Consider the following 21,889-nt stretch of genomic DNA (forward strand, 5'->3'; position numbering starts at 1 on the left):
GAGAGTGGGCATCCTTGTCTTGTTAGCGATCTTAAAGGAAAAGCTTTCAGCTTCTCCCTGTTAAGTATAATGTTGGTTGTGGGTTTTTCATATATGGCCTTTATTATGCTGAAGTACTTGCCCTCTATACCCATTTTGTTGAGACTTTTTACCATGAATGGATGTTGAATTTTGTCGCATGCTTTTTCAGCATCTATGGAGATGATCATGTGGTTTTTGTCCTTCTTTTTGTTGATGTGGTGGATGATGTTGATGGATTTTCGAATGTTGTACCATCCTTGCATTCCTGGAATAAATCCTACTTGATCATGATGGATGATCTTTTTGATGTATTTTTTAATTCTTTTTGCTAATATTTTGTTGAGTATTTTTGCATCTTATGTTCGTCTGTATTTTTGGGATATTGGTCTGTAATTTTCTTTTTTGTGGTGTCTTTGCCTGGTTTTGGTATTAGAGTGATGCTGGCCTCATAGAATGAGTTTGGAAGTATTCCGTCCTCTTCTATTTTTTGGAAAACTTTAAGGAGAATGGGTATTAGGTCTTCACTAAATGTTTGACAACATTCAGTGGTGAATCCATCTGGTCCAGGCGTTTTTGTTCTTAGGTAGGTTTTTGATTACCAATTCAGTTTTGTTGCTGGTAATTCATCTGTTCAGATTTTCTGTTTCTTCCTTGGTCAGCCTTGGAAGGTTGTATTTTTCTAGAAAGTTGTACATTTCTTCTAGGTTATCACTTTGTTAACATGTAGTTTTTCATAGTATTCTCTAATAATTCTTTGTAAGGAATAGTTGTATTTGCTGTATTTTCAAAATATGTGTGGTTTAGGGAGGAGATTTCCATCACCCTACTCATGCTTGAGAATCTCCTCTAATCCTATCTTCTTAAATAGACTGTCTTTTCTGTTTCACTCTTTATTCAGTCATTGTTATTATGTGCTAATGTAAACATATACTCTCTTGTTAGTCTCAAGGCTTATTGAAAATTTAATAAGGAAAGAGAATCCCCAAAGTTCATTATATAATTCAGTCATATTTCCAACATATAAATACCACCATATAACACATACCTGCTATGTAATTAGAATTCTCTCACATTCTTTTTCTTCTCTTCTCTGGTTAATACACTGGAATCTCAATGTAGTGTTTATCACTGTCAGTCAAGTTGGTGTGTCTCATAGTTGAGGGAAATAGTTCAAAATTAAGTATCCCTGGATAACATGGGATCTAGGCAGACAAAAAGGCCCTGCTTCTTCAAGGACTTACGTAGCTGAGAGAAGGAACTTAGTTTGTACCTACAGGTTTCTTTTCATGAGGGAATAGATAAGTCTTCCAGAACACTGACCCGAGCCATTGGCAGGGTCCTAAGGGCTCAAAAGTAAACAAAGTAGTGTCCTCAAAGTAATCTTGGATCAGATCTGGGCCAAGTCCTTAAGGGAGAGCTAAGAGCCAAGCTAGGCATTCTAAATATCAGTACCAAATGTCAAGGAATAGCAGTGGATTTTTCAGTAGGAAGGAGCCAGGAATCAAGATCCAAGTGAAGGTAATTAGAAGGGAAGTTCTTTGAAATAGAAAGAGAAGGCTATAGGAAGATTCCTGCAAGTAGTCTTTGCCTCCATACCAGTTTTGTAGGTTTGTAATTACTTGACTATCTCAGATTTACTGAAAAGTACAGAGGTCAGCCAGAATTGAGTAAATTTAAGGTAGAAAGAAAGTGCCACAAGGTCAGGAAATGAACCATTGTGCCTGTGAGAAAAGTGACAACAGAGATCCTAATGGATATTTTAAACTTATGCCAAGTTGATTGAAATACATATGAAGTTGAGTATTTTTACTTGATAATTTGTACAACTGAAATTTCTTCACATTATAGAAGAAACTAGTGGAACATTTGAACAGATATTGTAAATAGTCTGTATTCAGTGACTGTTCTGTGGAAAAGCTACTGCAAAAGGAAAAAAGTAGGGGAATTCTTATGACTGCAGGGTTTACATCTGTAGAAATTTCTTCCTTTTTGAACCCTTAGGATGATGTGGTAGTGAAATGTTCACCCAGAAGAGCAACAGCAGAACACCTACTCAGAGAACTTTCTACTTGAAAGCTACCTGAGAGGTTCCCCATTTCAACATAGTCCCTCTGCTGTGAAAAAAAGAGTTCTTAGACATCAGACCTGGTTGTTATGACGTACTGAAAGATAATGTTTTTGAAAGCATCTTGTAAGTTGTAAAGTACTTTACAGATAATAGTTACATCTTCAAAATCCATGCCTTCCAAGGCTCTTACCAGTCTTTCAAGCCAAACCATTTCTTTCTATGATTACCATATTCCTATTAATAGCATCTCCGCTTTCAGTCTCTTAACTAATTCCAACACTTACTGATTCTTTAGGGTCTTTTGCAAATGTCATCTCCTTCAAGAAGGCATTCTTGATTTCTCAGCACCTAGATGTACTTCTCTTCACTTTGTGTCCCCTTCCACCCATTGTACTGGTTTTCAGTTTTGGGTTTTGTTTTGTTTTTTTTCATACATATGTGTTTGTTATAATACCACCTGTGTGTTCCTGAAAAGCATCACATTCTGAAAAATCATACACTAAAAGTAAGCAAGGGTTATGGAAAACAGAATTATAAGCAGATCACTTAAAATCTATAGAACTAAAAATAAGAAAGAATCTGTATAGTTTTGTAATCAGAACCCTAATAAAAATATTAGCAAAGTTAAATCTCTTTAGATGTTTGCACCTAGAAATATACTTGTTCCATCCTTTGTGGCCTTATTCCTGAGGCTCATGTTTTATTCTTCAAGATATAAGTTCTCAAAGCATTTGCTTCTCATGCAGACTAATTTTGTCATAATTAAAATTACAGTATGGGAACATCAATCAGTTTTAGGTGTTTTTTAAGTGTATTTTTTATTGAAGTATATTTGGTATACAGTATTATATTGGTTTCAAGTATACAACGTGGTGATTCAAATTACATTCATTATTAAATCCTCACCCCAACTTGTGCAGTACTACCTGTCAACATAGGAAGATATTACAGAACCGTTGGCTCTATTCTCCATGCTGCACCTCCATCTCCATAACCAACTTATATTATGATTGAGATTTCTGTGCCTCTATTCCCTTCATTGTCCCCATGCACCCTTCTCAGCCCCACCACCATGGTAATTACCAGTCACTTCTCAGTGACTGTGCATCTGCTACTGTTTTGTTCAGTTTGTTTTGTTTTTAGATTCCACATATAGGTGAAATCATATAGTATTTGTCTTTCTCCACCTGGCTTATTTCACTGAGCATAATACCCTCTAGGTCCATCCATGTTGTTGCAAATGGCAGGATTTCCTTTTTATGACTGAATAATATTCCATTATGTGGTAGTACCACATCTTTGTTATCCATTCATCTTTTGATGGACACTTTGGTTGTTTCCATATCTTGGCTATTTTAAATAATGTGGCAATAAACATAGGAGTGCATATATCTTTTCAAATCAGAGATTTTGTTTTCCTTGGGTAAATTCTTAGGGATGGAATTACTGGGTTGTATGGTATTTCTCTTTTTCGTTTTTGGGGGTGCCTCCATACTGCTTTCCATAGTGGCTGCACCAATTTACATTCCCACCAATAGCGTAGAGGGTTCTCTTTTCTCCACATCCTCGCCAACACTTCTTATTTCTTGTCTTTTGGATAGTAGCCATTCTGACTGGTGATATCTCACTGTGCCTTTAATTTGCATTTCCCTGATGATTACTGATGTGGAGCATCTTTTCATGTGCCTGTTGGTCATCTGTATTTCTCTCTCTGAAAAATGTTTGTTCAGGTCCTCTGCCATTTTTTTTAATTGGGTTATTTGCTTTTTTGGTATTGAGACATGTATGAGTTCTTTATATATTTTGGATGTTAACCCCTTATTGGATAAATCATTTATGGATATATTCTCCCATACTGTAGGTTGCCCTTTTGTTTTGTCTGCTGATAGTGTCGTTTGCTGTGCAGAAGATTTTGATGTAGTACCACTTTCATTTTTTATTTTGTTTCCCTTACCAGAGGAAATGTGTCCAGGAAAAAAATTGCTCATACTTATATTTAAGAGATATTTCTCTACATTTTCTTCTTAGAATTTTATGGCTTCATGTCTTACATTTAGGTTTTTAATCCATTTTGAGTTTACTTTTGTGTATGGAGCTAGAAAGTAATCCAGTTTTATTCTCTTACATTTACCTGTCCAGTTTTCCCAACACCAGTTATTGAAAAGACTGTCTTTTCTGCATTGTATATTCATGGCTCCTTTACTGTACATTAATTGACCATATATGCATGGGTTTATATCTAGGCTCTCTTCTGTTCCATTGATCTATGGGTCTGTGTTGTGCTAGTACCATACTGTTTTGATTATTGTAGCTTTGTAGTATAGCTTGAGGTCAGGGAGCCTAATCCCCCAGTTTTGTTCTTTTTTCTCAGGATTGCTTTGGCTATTTGGGGTCGTTTTTGTTTCCATATGAATTTTAGAACTATTTGTTCTAGTTCATTGAAGAATGATGTTGATATTTTGAAAGAGATTGCATTGAATCTGTAGATTGCTTTGGGCAGAATGACCATTTTGGCAATATTTTTAATTCCTCCTGTCCATGATCATAGGATAGATTTCCATTGACTTGTGTCTACTTTCTCTCATGAGTGTCTTACAGTTTTCAGAATACAGATCTTTCACCTCCTTGGTTAGGTTTATTCCTAGGTATTTTATTCTTTATGATGCAATTGTCAATGGAATTGTTTTCCTTATTTCTCTCTCTGCTAGTTCATTGTTAGTATATAGGAATGCAACAGATTTCTGTATGATTTTATATCCTGCAAGTTTGCTGAATCCAGTTATTCTGGATTTTTGGTGGAGTCTTAAGGTATAGTATCATGTCATCTGTGTAAGGTAAACAAAACTAGACCAGGCAAGCAGCAACAAAGGAGCCAAAAAAAATGTATTAGTGCAATCCTGGGCAAAGTTCACTGGTCTGCACACGGGCCAGGGAAGTCGCACCCATCAGGAGAGGCAACAGGCTTATCAAGTGCGTTGGGAGAGCTCTGAGGGCATGAACACCGATGATTGATCATGCTGGGTTGCTGGGGAGAGAGTACTGTGATGCATGTTTTAGGCAGGACCTGTGGCTAGGGACCTTCTGTTGAATCATTTGAGTGACATTCGCGGTTCTCTTCCTTATTTGGCTCGAGTCGGGTTCCTCCAGTGAAACCGGTCCCTTTCTCTGCTCCCTCTGGTCTTACGTTCCAGCCTTTTTGTCATAGGGGGTGCCAGCTCATTCTGGCTACTTCTTGCTGAGGAGGGGTGGCATGGGGAAGTTACAGCTGGTATGTGGCTGGGGTGGTTCAGAGGGAAGGGGCGAGTACTGGTGTAACAGCATCTGGTTAACTGTTACTCGGGAGATTTCTGCCATTCGCTGTTGGAAAAATATGAGGAGACAAGGGGCGAGTTTTAAGGCCTCCTTGGATAGTCATGCTGCTGCCACCAGTGCTCAGAGGCAAGGTTGCCATCCCTGGGCAGTGGAGTCTGTTTGGATAGAAAGGCAACTGGTCGGTATGAGGGCTCCACTGGTTGGACTAGAACTTCAGTTGCCACTCCAGCTTTTTTCTTTAGTGAACAGGATGAAAGGCTTGTGAGGATTGGGAAGCATTGGTCGGGGGGCTCGGAGGTGAGGAGGACACTCCGTAAATTCTTGAAAGCATGAGCTACCATTGAGGGGGAAGTGAGGGGCCTATTGGGGGTCTCTTTGGCTGCAGCATATAGTGGTTTAGCAAGTATAGCAAAGTTGGGGACCCAACGTCTGAGGAAGCCCACCAATCCAAGGAACAGCAACATCTCAGCACCTGAGGTGGGGGGCTGGAGTTCCCTGATGTAGGTGGTGTGGTCCGCCATGAGGGCCTTGGAGGTGGGGGTAAGGGCCACCCCTAGGTAGGTGACTTGTGGGGTGGAGATTTGAGCTTTGGAGGGGGAGACCCTAAATCCCCATTGTGCCAGGAAGTTAAGGAGGGAGGCTGTGTCTTAGAGGGAGATTTTTTTTGAGGGGCTGCACAGGAGGAGTTCATCTACATACTGGAGGAGGGTGCTGCACCCAGAGTCATAGAGGGATAGGTCTCTGGCTAATGTTTGGCCAAAAAGGTGGGGGCTATTGCGGAATCCCTGGGGCAGAACCGTCCAGGTTAACTGTTGGGTTCGGTGGGTGTCCGATTCTTCCCAAGTAAAGGCAAAGAGCAGCTGGGAATCAGGATGTAGGGGGATGGTGAAGAAGGCGTCTTTAAGGTCTAGGACTGTGAAATGAGTGGTAGTGGGGGGTATCTGAGATAAAAGAGCATATGGGTTAGGGACCACTGGAAGTAGTGGCACTACGGCGGAGTTGATTATTCGTAGATCTTGTACCAGTCGATAAGCACCAGACAGTTTTCTGACTGGAAGTATAGGAGTGTTGCAAGGGGAATTGGTGGGAACCAGGAGACCCTGGGCGAGGAGCCGATTGACAGTGGGCTGAAAACCCTTGTAGTGGGTGTGTGAAATAGGAAACTGAGGCCGAGAAGGGAAGCAGGAGGGGTCCTTGAGACGAATGAGGACTGGGGTGTGGTGTCTGGCCACTACTGGAGTGGAAGTGTCCCAGACCACTGGGTCTACCTCATCAGGGGAAACAGGGAAGTCGGACGAGGGCTCAGGGGAGGAGAGAGCCTGGGTAAGGGTGAGGACCAGAGTTGGAGGGACTCAGTGTAAGGAGAGGCCGATAGATGCCCCAAGCTTATATAAGAGGTCCCTTCCTAGCAAGGGGACTGGATATGATGGAATGACTGAAAATGAATGAGTGAAGGGGTGGCCTTCAAAGAGGCAGGACACCGGGCCTGTTTCCAGAGGTTTAGAGGGGTTCCCAGAGACTCTCACAACTGAGACCTGGGAAGGATGTTAAGGCCTGTGGAAGGAGGGTAAAACAGAATAGGTAGGCTCCGTGTCCACCAAAAGGGAGATGGACTTATCTGCTACCCATAGTGTAGCCCTGGGCTCAGCAAGGGTGATTGGGGTGCTTGAGTCCAGGCAGCTTCAGTCGTCTAGGAGACTCAAGTTCTGAGGAGGGGCCCCTCGGGGGAGCTGGCCTTCTGCGAAACTGTCGCCAGAGGATGGCTCGTCCCAAGGGGGCACTCCAACTTCCAGTGACCCTTCTGTCTGCAGACAGAGCAGGGCTGAGTCAGTGGCCTGGGATTGGGGCAATGTTTTGCCCAGTGGCCATCCTAGCCAGCCTTGAAGCAGGCTCCCGGACGCATGCAGGTCTCAGATTGTTTCCTGAGGCGGAGGCCCTGAGGCTACTGTTGTGCCAGCCGCAGGGCAGCAACTAGGGCTTGGGTTTGAAGGGCCACCTTCTGTTTTAGCCTCTGGGCCTGAACGGCCTCGGCTTCCTCCTCTTGGGCATTATAAACTTTAAAGGCCATATTTACCAGTTCTCTGAGTGGAGTCTGGGGGCCCTCTTCCACTTTTTTAGTTTATGCCGGATGTCCGGGGTGGACTGGGTGATAAAGTGGATAGCTAGGACTGCAGATCCTGATGGTGAGGAAGGATCCAAATGAGTGTGGAGGGTAAGAGCCTCTGTTAAGCAATTAAGGAAAGAGGCTGGGTTTTCATTAGGCTCTTGAGTGACCTCCCTCAGTTTGTCATAGTTAAAAATTTTTTTGAGCTGCCTTATCCATACCTGCAATAAGACAGCAGACCATCTGATCCCTCCTAGTCTTACCTGTGGCATTATCTTGATAGTTCCATTGTGGATCTTCGGTGGGCCCTGCTGTGGCCCTGACCAGTAGAGATTGGTCAGAGTTATGTTCCTGGTCAGTGTAGTCTCAAGCTGCTGGGGTGACACAATCACGCTCCTCAGGGGTGAGAGTGGAGTTTAGAATTACATGGACGTCATGCTATGTGAGTTCATATGCTTGAGTGAGGTACCGAAACTCCTTGGTATAGGCAGTTGGATTGGCAGACTGTGAGCCCAGGCGTTTTTCTATCTGAGACAGGTCTCCCAGGGAGAAGAGGACATGTACTCGAACCAATCCCTTAGCACCAGCCACTTTCCGAAGGGGAGCCAAAAATTGGGCCTCGGATCTAGTGACCGGAGGGCTGGCCCAGTTAGGAGGCGGCTTGGGGATATAAGATGGCAGTGGGGTGGGGGTAGGAGGCGATGTAGGAGGACAAGATGGTGGTGATGACGGAAGAGGGGGGTATAACTTGTGGGTGGTGGGAGTAAGGCCAGAAATAGAGGAGTTAGATGTGATGTCAGTAGGACCAGAGACAGGTGGTTGTGTCCCTGTGGCGGGAACAGAAGCAGGTGGGGGATGGGAATTGACTGAACTTGGTGGGACTGAAGTGAAGACAAAGGAGGAATTAAATATGGCGGTTTGGCAGGGGGAGCCAGATAGGGGAGGGGTGAGATGGGAGATGACACAGGGGCAGGGGCAGAAGAGGCCTGAATGGAAGAGGCCTGGGCACCAGAGGGCAAATAAGGAGGGGGTTGGGAAGGGGCAGATGGTTGAGGAGAAGGAGACAGGAGAGAAGGAGAAGGAGGGGAAGGGGCTGGAGGCGGGTGGCCGAGGTCCTCTGGGGGATGTGTAAAGATTCCGGCACAGTGAGAGGTTGGTTGCCCCTACCGGGGCCGGGGGACCTGGCCAGGAGGATCTGGGCTGAGGTATACCTTGACACAGAGGTCTGGGTGGGAGCGCAATGCTCAAAAGGCCTGGACATAGGGAACCTGGGACCATTTCCCAGTCTGGTGACAATAGTTGCTAAGATCAGTGAGGAGGCTGTAATCAAAAGTTCCCCCGGGGGGCCAGTGAGACTGGTTATCCAGAGGATATTGGGGCCAGGCCCGGGAACAAAGGAAGATCTGCTTCTGTTCATGGATATCCTGGGAGAAGCCCAGAGTAGTGAGATAGAAAGTAAGACACCTCAGTGGGGTCTGTGCCTCAGGTTTTGAGTGCTGGCTTCCCATGACTATCTCCTCCTTCCCCTGGTCCCTAAACGAGTAGGTCTAGCATCCCGGATATACTCCGGTTAGGGACGGGAGAAACAGGTTTGGCGATCCAGAGATAGGGACGTCTCCACTATACTGGAGGCAAATAGGCACAGGCCAGAGGGGTGTCAGGACGCGGCTGCAATTTCAGACCTGGTGCCCCGCGGAGGGTAGGAGGAGGGAGCAGGGAAGATGAGGGACCCACCAAGTTGTCTGAGTTCTTGGGATCAGGTCCTGTTCTGGAGAGAGGTCCTGGGTCGGGAGAGGAGGGGGAACCCACTGGGGCCCCACACTGGCCTCCCAGGTTTTGGCACCAAGTGTAAGGTAAATGAAACCGGACCAGGCAAGCGGCAACAAAGGAGCCAAAAAAAATTTATTAGCGCAATCCTGGGGGAAGTTCACTGGTCTGTCACGGGCCAGGGAAGTCGCACCCAGTAGGAGGGGCAACAGGCTTATTAAGGGCGCTGGGAGAGTTCTGAGGGCATGATCACCGATGACTGGTCATGCTGGGTTGCTGGGGAGAGAGTACTGTGACGCATGTTTTAGGCGGGACCTGTGGCTAGGGACTTACCGTTGAATCATTTGAGTGACATTTGCCGTTCTCTTCCTTATTTGGCTCGAGTCAGGTTCCTCCAGTGAAACCGGTCCCCTTCTCTGTTCCTTCCAGTCTTACAGTCTATATATAATGGGTTGTTGTTTTATATTGCTTTTAACACAGAAAAATATCTTTGCATCCTTTCATCTGCACTTGCCCTTTCTCCAGATAGGTAAATATAGTAGAAAGTACAACAGTTCTTAAAGCTACAAATCCAGCTACTTCTTGCAGGTAACACTTCTATAGGATTTCCATCTGTTTTTAACATATTGGTAAAGAGGAAGCTTGCCCCTGGTCTCTTCTAAATATTAACATACTGGAAAAATTATGTATAATCGAATATGCTTTCTGTGTTAAACTGATGCCTTTCCCATATTTACCAATGTCATGGAGGAAAAGCTCTTTGTAGCAGAATGGATTATGCTTGTTTCATCCCTCTCAGCCCATTGTCAGTGAACTCACTGAGGACAGAAACTGTCTCTAAATCATCTCTTTATCTCCTCCATTGCCTGGCACAGTGCCTTATGCTTTTAGAGGGGGATCAAAAAGTATTTGTTGGCTTAAATTAATCTGTTCTGCTGCATAATAAATTTAGATCTATGTTATAGGGAAGCCCCTAATATAAGGATTGACAAACCTAAACATTTCATCTAGCTTCCTTTGCTGTCAGTACCTCCCCTCTTAAGTCATAAATGTTCAATTTAGAGATTACATGCTATTACATACTCTTATCTCTATAGGTCATGTTGAAAGATACTGTTACATCTGATGCTTCTTGGAGGTTAAACCCAGTCCACCTATGTAAAAATTCTACCAGCTTGTCTTCATTTCCCTGGCTGTCACTAACACCAAGAGAAAGTAGTAGTTTTCAGGTCAGCTGTTTGGTTCTGTTGTGTGCTATATTGACTGAAATGGTAGAAATAGTATATGTTCCCTGTTTTAGCAAGGAAATTGCAACCTAGACCATCTCATCAAAGGAAGGAAAAGAGGAACTATCCATAGTTAAATTCACTTTTGTCTTAAAGTCATTACAATGGGAATTTATTTCCTTATTTAATTCTTACCTTAGGCAAAAGACATTTAACTTTCTATAGTTGAAACAGTTGCTAAACCTATGACCTGTACATTGCCATGCTAGTAATCTTAGACATGAACTCAGATGTATGACTGCCACTCAATACTTTATTAGATATGAGATATAATACATCACTCAAGTAAAGGGGAATAAGTGTCACTTCTCTCTTCAGAATGTAAAGAGGCTCCTGCAGAACCCCAAAGTAACAGAGTCTGATGCTGCCCGCCTGGTGATGCTTTATGCTCTACATTACGAGCGACACAGCAGCAATAGCCTACCAGGACTAATGATGGACCTCAGGAATAAAGGTGTTTCTGAGAAGTATCGAAAGGTAACCAAATTTGTAATATATTAATCCCACCAAACAAAACTAACTCTATTACTGTATTTTTAGCTCTGATAAATGAAAAGTCATACTGTTTTTTTTCACAGAAATGTATAATTCTGTCCTCTCATGTCTTCATGTCCTTAATAAAGTTATATTCTTATAAAATGAGTTTCCTTATCCCCAAACAATAAGGTTGTTTCTCTCTCTTTTTTTTAATAGCTCATATCTGCAGTTGTTGAATATGGTGGTAAACGGGTCAGAGGAAGTGACCTCTTCAGCCCCAAAGATGCTGTGGCTATTACCAAACAATTTCTCAAAGGATTGAAGGTATGACTCCTTCTCTATGCTTTCTTTCCTAAATGAGAAAGAGTGGAAGCTCCTGAGACTGAGAGTGAATGAATATGATCTCAAAGTAACTCTAGGATTGCTGCTGATTTAGGAGTATGGCAATTAAATGAAATTAAACAGACATCATCTTGAAAGCCTTTTCTTTCTCTATGGGCTATGCTTTCTGTTTTGGAGCAGCATCAGCATTGGACCAAATGGACTAAGATATTTCCAGGAAATACCCAAGAGTGAAAAGACAGACAGGTCTATTACTCAGACTGTTTTACTCCATTTGTTTATAGTTTAAGACTTGTTAGGTAGTTTGAAGGAAATTAAAACAAACAATTGTAGATCTTTTTAAAATACTAACCTATTTTCTTAAGATAGTAAAAAATGAGTTTTAATCTGCCAGCCTTCCTTATGTTTCCTGAATTTTTTCCATTTGCCTGAGTCTTTCTAGACTCCTTTTTTACATGGTCCTTTTATTTGTTTGTTATACTTATCATATAACATTTTCACAAAAGGATGAGAGTCAATGAAGAGATAATAAAAGATTTAAGCAACTCCATTTTAAAAGTCTTTTTAGAGTAGCTAGCTTTAAATTACAGAGTACTTTTATGAGATTGTGGTATTTCTAATTGATGAAAATAATTTTTAAAATTATTTAACTATAAAATTCTCCTAAAACTCCTATTTGAATCTATCTCATGAAATCTGTTGAGTGCATGCCCTTTTCTGATATGAGTGTCATTAACTGTTAAATTGTGAGTTTCCCAAAAATGACAAAAAACATTTTCCCCTGTCTTAGGGAGTAGAAAATGTATATACTCAGCACCAACCTTTCCTACATGAGACCCTGGACCATCTCATCAAAGGAAAGCTTAAGGAAAATCTGTACCCTTATCTAGGGCCCAGCACACTCAGAGACAGGTAAGACAACAAAGATATTAATAATAAAAACCAGAAACACTAAGAAAATAGGAAATTTAGAGTAATATGAGAGATTACAAGTAAGGTTGTATCATTCTACTCCTCCTTTCCCTTTTGTTTCAAGTCTAAGATTATGTGTCAAAGGTAGATACAAATTCACCTCCTAAGCCTGAAACATTACATCTTTTGGAATAAAGAAGCAAGTGTTTTGGAGCACTCCCAAATACTTGTGTTCTGTCCTTTAGTATCAGACCAGTTTACTTTGCCATTTAAGGTTCATTTCCATGGCATTTAGCATTTGGCATTTCAAGCATTAAAGCCAAAAATAGATTTGCTGCTTGATTGCCTTCCAGAGCTGGTTGTTACTATTTTTGGTAAGGACTGGACTTAGCCAAATGTGGCCAGCATGCAAACAGACATAATTAAAAAGGCCATTTGTTACACAGAAAGAAAGGGATAGCTTTCTTTTTGAGTATAATTGAAGGAAGCAATTAATTGTCTTTTTTAATCTAGTGGTTTGCTAGTTTTAATAAAAACAAAACTTGTCCAGAACAATTTACTTAGGCCAACCTGATATTTTAAATATTCACAAATTCTAGCTCATTAAAAATTATAGTCTTATGTGTATTTTATTGGGAACCTGTGTTATAACAAGCCTAATACATGTAGGTGAATTCTGTTGGCTAGATTGATGTGAGAACTGTTACTATTGACATAATTCTTCTGTTTTTTTCAGCTAATCATAATCTAAGAACCTTGGAAGAATAGTATTTTATAAATATAATGAATTTATGAAAGGAGAAAAATGTGTTGAGGTACATAGATGACATTTTATATGATAAAGTATATTTTTTTACTTTGTTCCTTTAAAAAAATACTCTATAATTTAGTAACAGAACAGAAAGGAGTGTCTTAAAATATCCAAGGTTGAGAGGCAGAACATCTGGGGTTAAATTCAGGGAGTACAGTCATTAAGATAAAATGTTTAAGGATCTTGGCATCAAGATTCAGAAATGTCAACTAAGTGGGAAGAATGAAAACTAGCCCAGAGCTATTCACCTATCCTCGCGGTTTTCTGAAACACACTATAACTCTACTAAATAGCTTTCTAATTAATATGGTAAAAATTAAAATATTAATAATCTTATGAATTTCATGTAAGAATTACCAAACAAGAAATTATCTACTTATTGCTAAAGGGACAGCATCGACCACCAGAGGAGTACACTGTGCATGATTAGTTCAAGACAGAAAACCTTTCTAATTTGGATTCATTTACAGGCAAGGCTCAATATGATGCTCTTCCAACAAAATGCACATTTGTCACTTGTTAGCGTTTATCACTATTACCTAAATACATTTATAGTAGTAATTCAATTATCTGACCCTTTTAAATAACATATTGATTGAGTGCCTACAACATGTCAAGAACTGGTGTAGCTTCTGGGGAAATAGAAGTGACAGAAAAGACAAGGTACCTGCCCTCAAGGAACTTACATGAAGGAGACAGTAAACTGGTAAACAAATAAAGAATATAATTTGAATGAAATAGTGCTATTAAGAAAATAGATAGAATGATGAGCTACAAAGTAACTTTATAGAGGTGAGGACAGCTACCTGAGATAGAACTTCTCTGATGAAGTGATATTTAAGATGACTTTTAAATTACAAGAAAGAGCAGATCACATAATGATTAGGAGAAGTAGTATCCCAGACAGAGAGAACATCAAAGGAAAGGCCTCGGAGAAAGAGAACTTGGAAAGTTTATGGAACAGAAAGAAGCATAGTGGTTGGAACATAGTGAGTAAAGAGGAAATAAGTTGGAAAGATAAGTAGGTCTGAGTCCCACAGGTTTGTATAAGTCCTTGTAGAGAGGTGCTTTTTTTTTTCACCTAAATGTCACAGGAAGCCATTGAGAAGCTATAAGCATATAAGTGACATGAACTGAATTATGTATTAAAAGATCACTTTGTAGGGACAATGGATTGTTGAAGGCAAAAATGGAATCAGGGAGACTACTTAGGAGGCAGCTGCAGTAGTCCAGGTAAAAAATGAAAGCAGTTGGTATAAGGAGGCTGGACTGAAGGTAGAATCAATATTTATGTTGTAAACTGGATTGATGGGAGAAGGGTAAGAGAGAAATCAAGAATAACTCTCAGGTTTTGGGGGTAAATTAAGAGTTTTGTGGTTAAGCTGCAGGTGCCTACTAGATAACCAAGTGGAAATGTAAAATATTAAATTGGGAGTCAGCAAGAACTGAATGATATTTAAAGCTGTGGAATGAGATAAGATTACTTAAGGAGACAGCATAAAAAGAGAAGAGATGCCAGCATCACTCTAATACCCAAACCAGATAAAGACACCACACACAAAAAAAGTTACAGACCAATATCCTTAATGAACATAGATGTAAAAACACTCAACAAAATATTAACAAACCCACTTAAAAATGCATCAAAAAGATCATACATCATAATCAAGTGGGATTTATTCCAGGGATACAAGGATGGTATAATATTCAAAAATCCATCAACATCATCCATGACATCAACAAAAATCACATGATCATCTCCATAGATGCTGAAAAAGCATTTGACAAAATTCAACATCCATTCATGATAAAAACTCTCAACAAAATGGGTATAGAGGGTATGTACCTCAACATAGTAAAGGCCATATATGATAAACCCACAGCCAACATCATAGTTAACAGCTAAAAGCTGAAAGCTTTTCCTCTAAAATTGGAATAAGACAGGGATGCCCACTCTCCCCACTTTTATTCAACATAGTACTGGAGGTCCTAGCCACAGCAATCAGACAACACAAAAAATAAAAGGCATTCAGATTGGTAAAGAAGAAGTCAAACTGTCCCTGTTTGCAGATGACATGATACTGTATGTAAAAACACCCTAAAGAATCCACCTCAAAACAACTCTAACTAATAAATGAATTCAGCAAAGTTGCAAGATGCAAAATCAATTAATACACAGAAATCTGTTGTACTTCTGTATTCTAATAATGAACTAGCAGAAAGAAAAATCAGGAAAACAATTTCATTTACAATTGCTTCAAAAAGAATAGAATACCTAGGAATAAACCTAACCATGGAGGTGAAAGACCTATACCCTGAAAACTACAAGACAGTGATGAGAGAAATTAAAGAAGACACCAATAAATAGAAATAAATCTCATGCTCATGGACAGGAAGAATTAATATTGTCAAAATGGCCATCCTGCCTAAAGCAATCTACAGATTCAATGCAATCCCTATCAAAATACCAACAGCATTCTTCAATGAACTAGAACAAGTAGTTCTAAAATTCTATGGAACCACGAAAGACCCCGAATAGACAAAGCAATCCTAAGAAGGAAGAATAAAGCTGCGGGGATTATGCTCCCCAACTTCAAGCTCTACTACAAAGCCACAGTAATCAAGACAATTTGGTATTGGCACAACAGAGGCATAGATCAATGGAATAGACTAGAGAGCCCACATATAAACCTACACATATATGGGAAATTAATATGTGATAAAGGAGCCATGGATATAAAATGGGGAAATGACAGCCTCTTCAACAACTGGTGTTGGTAAAACTGGAGAGCTAACATGTAAGAGAATGAAACTGGATTACTATCTAACTCCATACACAAAAGTAAACTCAAAATGGATCAAATACTTGAATTTAAGTCATGAAACCATAAAACTCTTAGAAGAAAACATAGGCAAAATCTCTTGAATATAAACATGAGCAACTTTTTCCTGAACACATATCCTTGGGCAAGGGAAACAAAAGCAAAAATGAACGAATGGGACTACATCAAACTAAAAAGCTTCTGTACAGCAAAGGACACCATCAGTAGAACAAAATGGCATCCTACAGTATGGGAGAATATATTTGTAAACAACATATCCAATAAGAGGTTAACATCCAAAATATATAAACTCATGCATCTCAACACCCAAAAAGCAAATAACCTGATTAAAGAATGGGCAGAGGATATGAACAGACATTTATTCAAAGAAGAAATTCAGATGGCCAACAGGCACATGAAAAAATGCTCCACATCACTAATTATCAGGGAAATGCACATTAAAACCACAATGAGATATCACCTCATACCAGTTAGGACAGCCAATATCCAACAGACAAGAAACAACAAATGCTGGCGAGGATGCAGAGAAAGGGGAACCCTCCTACATTGTTGGTGGGAATGTAAATTAGTTCAACCATTGTGGAAAGCAATATGGAGGTTCCTTAAAAAACTAAAAATAGAAATACCATTTGGCCCAGGAATTCCATTCCTAGAAATTTACCCAAAGAATGCAAGATCCTGGTTTGAAAAAGACATATGCACCCCTATGTTTATCGCAGCTCTATTTCCAATAACCCAGAAATGGAAGCAACCTAAGTGTCCATCAGTAGATGAATGGATAAAGAAGATGTGGTACATATACACAATGGAATATTATTAAGCCATAAGGAGAAAACAAATCCTACCATTTGCAACAACATGGATGGACCTAGAGGGTATTATGCTCAGTGAAATAAGCCAGGCAGAGAAAGACAAGTACTAAATGATTTCACTCATTTGTGGAGTATAAGAACAAAGCAAAACTGAAGGAACAAAACAGCAGCAGACTCACAGACTTCAAGAAGGGACTAACGGCTACCAAAGGGAGGGGCATGTGGAGGATAGGTGGGGAGGGAGGGAGAAGGGGATTAAGGGACATTATGATTAGCACACATAATGTAGGAGGGTCACAAGGAAGGCAGCATAGCACAGAGAAGACAAGTAGTAAGTCTATAGCATTTTACTATGCTGATGGACAGTGACTGCAATGGGGGGCGGAATTTGATAATATGGGTGAATGTAGTAACCACAATGTTGCTCATTTGAAACCTTCATAAGATTTTATATCAATGATACCTTAATTTTTATTTATTTATTTATTTTTATTTTTATATCATTAATGTACAGTTACTTGGACAACATTATGGTTAATAAACTCCCCCTATTATCAAGTCCCCCACACATACTCCATTACAGTCACTGTCCATCAGCGTACTAAGATGCTATAGAATCATTACTTGTCTTCTCTGTATATACTGCCTTTCCCGTGTCCCCACCCCACTACATTATGTGTGCTAATCATAATGCCCTGTTTTACCCCTTTTCCCTCCCTTCCCACCCATCCTCCCCAGTCCCTTTCCCTTTGCTAACTGTTAGTCCATTCTTAAGTTCTGTGAGTCTGCTGCTGTTTTGTTCCTTCAGTTTTGCCTTTGTTCTTATACTCCACAGATGAGTGAAATCATTGGTATTTGTCTTTCTCCGCCTGGTTTATTTCACTGAGCATAATACCCTCTAGCTCCATCCATGTTGTTGCAAATGGTAGGATTTGTTTTCTTCTTATGGCTGAATAATATTCCATTGTGTATATGTACCACATCTTCTTTATCCATTCATCTACTGATGGACACTTAGGTTGCTTCCATTTCTTGGCTATTGGAAATAGTGCTGTGATAAACATAGGGGTGCATATGTCTTTTTCAAACCAGGATCCTGCATTCTTTGGGTAAATTCCTAGGAGTGGAATTCCCAGGTCAAATGGTATTTCTATTTTTAGTTTTTTCAGGAGCCTCCATACTGCTTTCCACAATGGTTGAACTACTTTACATTCCCACCAGCAGTGTAGAAGGATTCCCCTTTGTCCACTTCATCACCAACATTTGTTATTGTTTGTCTTTTGGATGGTGGCCATCGTAACTGGTGTGGGGTGATATCTCATTGTGGTTTTAATTTGCATTTCTCTGGTGATTAGTGATGTGGAGCATCTTTTCATGTGCCTGTTGGCCATCTGAATTTCTTCTTTGGAGAAGTGTCTGTTCAGCTCCTCTGCCCATTTTTTAATTGGCTTATTTGCTTTTTGTTTGTTGAGGTGTGTGAGCTCTTTATATAATTTAGATGTCAACCCCTTATCAATGATACCTTAATTTTTAAAAAGCCTATATAAAAAGAAAAGAAAAGAGAGCCAAGAACCAAGCATTGAATAGAGGATGTGGAGCCAGAAATGGAGACTAAGGGGACAAACAGAAAGGTAAGAAGAAAACCAGGAGAGCATGGTGTCATGATGACCAAGGAATGAATGGTAACCTGCATACAATCTTCTGAGAAGTAAAGAAGGTGAAGACAGTGAAGAATCCCTCAGATTTAGCAATGTGAAGGCCTTTGGTAACTTTATTCCCCAATTTCAGTGTGGTTGGAAACCAAATTAGAAAAGGTTTCAGGGTGTAAGATAAAATAGAGATAACAAATATACATAATACTTCTTAAGTTTTGCATGAAGGGGTCAGAGAAATGGTATGGTAGCTAAAAGAGATTGTGTGCTCAAGAGAAAAATTCAGCACATTTGTAATCTGCTGAGAATTATCTTAAAGAAGGAGAAGTAGGTAATGCAGAAGAGAAAGAGGAAGAGCTGTACAAGTGAAGTTCTTAGGGGATCCAGAGCACAAGCAGAGGAGCCTTTATTAGAAGCAAAGGTACTTCTTTCATTTTAACAGTTCTGTTGGTGCAAACATGGGAACCATCTTGTCTGATTGCTTTTATTTTCTCAGTAAAATATGACGTCATGTGATCAGATAAGGTAGTGGGTAAAAAGAGAAAACATTTTAAAATTGTCGTCTTGTAGTTTAGGAACCAAATTTAATAGGAAGATGTAAGTAGGCCTTCTAGGCAAGATTGAGTACTCATTAGAGTTTTGTGGTCATTAATTTAAAATATAACTTTTGAGCCTAGTTGTGTGGCTTTCTCCAGCAATGTTTAACTATACTAGTTAAATGAGGGGACAGCTGATAGCCTGGATCTAACCAAGATTTTGGGAAATGAATACAAGAGGAAGGTATTAGATAGTGAGAAAAGTATTGTCAAGGGGATTGGAGGTCTTGTTGAAGTCAAAGAATTATAACTGATGCACTAGTGTAGGTGAATCAGAAGTTGAGAAGATGGTTATTGGAGAAAGAGATCTTAAATTCAAGATTTCAATGTGCAGATACTTGTAATTTATGTTATAATTATGGCTAGTGTTGGTTGTGAGAGATAGAAGAACAGATCCGTGTGGTTGAGAAAACCACAATGTGAAATAAATAGTCCACGTTGAGAAAAAATTAAAAACTAAAAAAAATAAGAATGAACAGTCCACATTGATATTAAAAGTCACGGAAGTTCTTGAGAGGAGCAAGAGTGAAAAGGAGAACAGTAAACCAGAGCTTCAAGGAATAAGAGAGTGACCAGGAAATGATATCAGGAGAAAACAGTACAACTATATCATGAGCTTCTAAGATAGTGAAAATTCTGAAGAATGCAGAGAAATGGTTATAAAACTATAGCCCAGGGCACAGAAGATGCCTCCGTCACTTCCTGGCTCTATTTGAAAGAAGGAAGACTGCAAAGGGCTTGAAAAGATATACTAAACAATTCCACTTCTAAAAGTTTGCCATATAGATAGATGTACTCCCACAAGTACACAAAGACATATAAACAAGGATGTTTACCACAACATTTGTAATAGTGAAAGAAATGGAAACAAGCTAAATATCCAGTAATAGAGGACTAGTTACAACACAATACTATGCATTCTTAAGTGTCATAACTCTTCATGGAGTGATACAAAATTTTCTAAGATATATTGAATAGAAAAGCAATGTATTATAATATCCTTTTGTGTAAAACAAAACAAAAACCTGTATATAAGTATAAATGTGATTATATACATACATGTATATAAATAAGTCTGTGCTTGACTATACATATATATAATATGTATATTACATATATATGCAAGCACATATATGTTTTATGTATACAACAAATATTTCTGGAAGAATAAGAAATTGTTAATAGTGGTTACCTCTGGATATAGAGACAGTAGTTAGTTATATACGTATCTACCCTTCTATTAGGTATTGGTTTAAGTATTGTAATCTTGAAGTAAGAACTATGTTTTATTTATATCTGAGTTTTTCACAAATTTAACACAGTGCTTTACAAATAGATGTTCAATAGATATTTGTCAAATTTCTTATGTAGGCATCTAAAGCCGTTGATGTGACAAGATTGACAGTTGGAAAATTTAAGTTACAGCATAAATTTTTTGATGTTAAAAATTTAGATTTTTGCATTTTGTCAGTAACCCTACACAATCCAGTTGTCCCCACTCTCAGCTCTAGCCACTGTCTTGGCCCTGGATCATCACATTGAGAAGAGTCACTGATTTTATCCGTCTTTTGATAATTTAAGTCTCATCATGATAGAACTTCTTGGTTTTGTTGTCATTGTAATATTAGAAGGTATCAAAAAGAGATGTAGCAAGAATACAACTTTGTAAAATCAGAAACACCTCTAGAAATATTTTAGCCCTTGGCTACTAAATTAATGGTTAAGCCATTTGGTGGTATAGCTATATCCATAAATTGAGTTTGATCTTTCTCCTGCACATGGACTCTCACATATCCTACTTATCAGACTAATTTTTTTTCTCATTCCAGAATTTCTTCTTGTCCTTGATAAAAACAAGCAATTTAAACATTTGGTGAGAAAACTGAGCTATCTGGTCATGCATTCCAGAATCAGTCAATTCAAAAAGGAAGTACTATTTCACATTTATGCATATTTAATAGAATCTTGTTGCTGCAGCTTACTTATTTTTTATAAAAGCAGCATCCCTTTTTCATTGGCCTTTTTCCCGATAGTAAATACCATATTTACCATCTGTAGGTGTATTCAAAAATTTGAATTTTAGCCATAAGTTTAAAAGTCTACAAAGTAGATAAGATACTGCATCTTAAAAGTTTGAGTTTTTCTGCTTAACATACCCACACATAGCAGTTATGATTTCCAGAAATACTATATGTGAAAATTTTTGTTTACTTTTCTAATGAAATAAGATGTTCATTGTTTGGGTTCTCAAGGTGTCCTTCCTTGTATATCTATATACAGCATGAACTGGGTGCTATTTTCTAATGTTTGCTGTCTGCATTAATTAATGCTTTTGGTTGCTATGGTGAATTATAGAGTATAGAAAGATGTGTACAAATAATTGAACTTGTGTATTACACTTAGCTTCAACTATCATATGAAAATGACTTGCTGTATATTTTACTGTTGGCCTTATCAGAACATCTACTTTTAAACTTCACTGGAGAAAGAAATGAAAAGGAAAAACGTTAGGCATGTTAAAAAAAGTTTTTTTGTCATCCATGTTCCTCTTTAAGCCAGCTTGAATGAGTTGTAGGATGTTCAGGAAAACATTTATTAATGTTTTCATAATCAGTGCAACATAGTCATCTTTGTTAGGCACACAATTCAGTCTAGCTCTACCAGCCTCTCCTTTGTCTAGGCTTTGTCCTTCCATTAAAACCTATACCCACAGTTACCATCCATGACATTTTCTTCCCTTTCCAGTAATACAAAGATTCTCTGGCACCCTGAAATTATCAGACTAAAGGATAGCATTCACTGGCTATGTTAGAAACCTGCATGAGTTTATTCCTTCCCAGTTCTTGCCTTTCTTTTCCTTGAGAGACAGAAGTACTATCAAGGCAG

The 21,889-nt window shown here is 39.3% G+C and overlaps 1 protein-coding gene across 2 annotated transcripts in view; it reads left to right on the plus strand.

Annotated features, from left to right (window-relative positions):
* Positions 1 to 21,889, plus strand: part of VPS45 (vacuolar protein sorting 45 homolog) — a 116,857-nt gene that overhangs the window by 42,602 nt on the left and 52,366 nt on the right. For both annotated transcript variants that reach the window (XM_036905328.2, XM_036905329.2), the window contains exons 11-13: positions 10,877 to 11,035; positions 11,252 to 11,359; positions 12,168 to 12,289. In XM_036905328.2, coding sequence (XP_036761223.1) covers positions 10,877 to 11,035; positions 11,252 to 11,359; positions 12,168 to 12,289 — 389 coding nt within the window. The remainder of the gene's footprint in view (positions 1 to 10,876; positions 11,036 to 11,251; positions 11,360 to 12,167; positions 12,290 to 21,889) is intronic.

This window comes from Manis pentadactyla, chromosome 4, assembly GCF_030020395.1.
Source record: "Manis pentadactyla isolate mManPen7 chromosome 4, mManPen7.hap1, whole genome shotgun sequence".
Taxonomy (NCBI): domain Eukaryota; kingdom Metazoa; phylum Chordata; class Mammalia; order Pholidota; family Manidae; genus Manis; species Manis pentadactyla.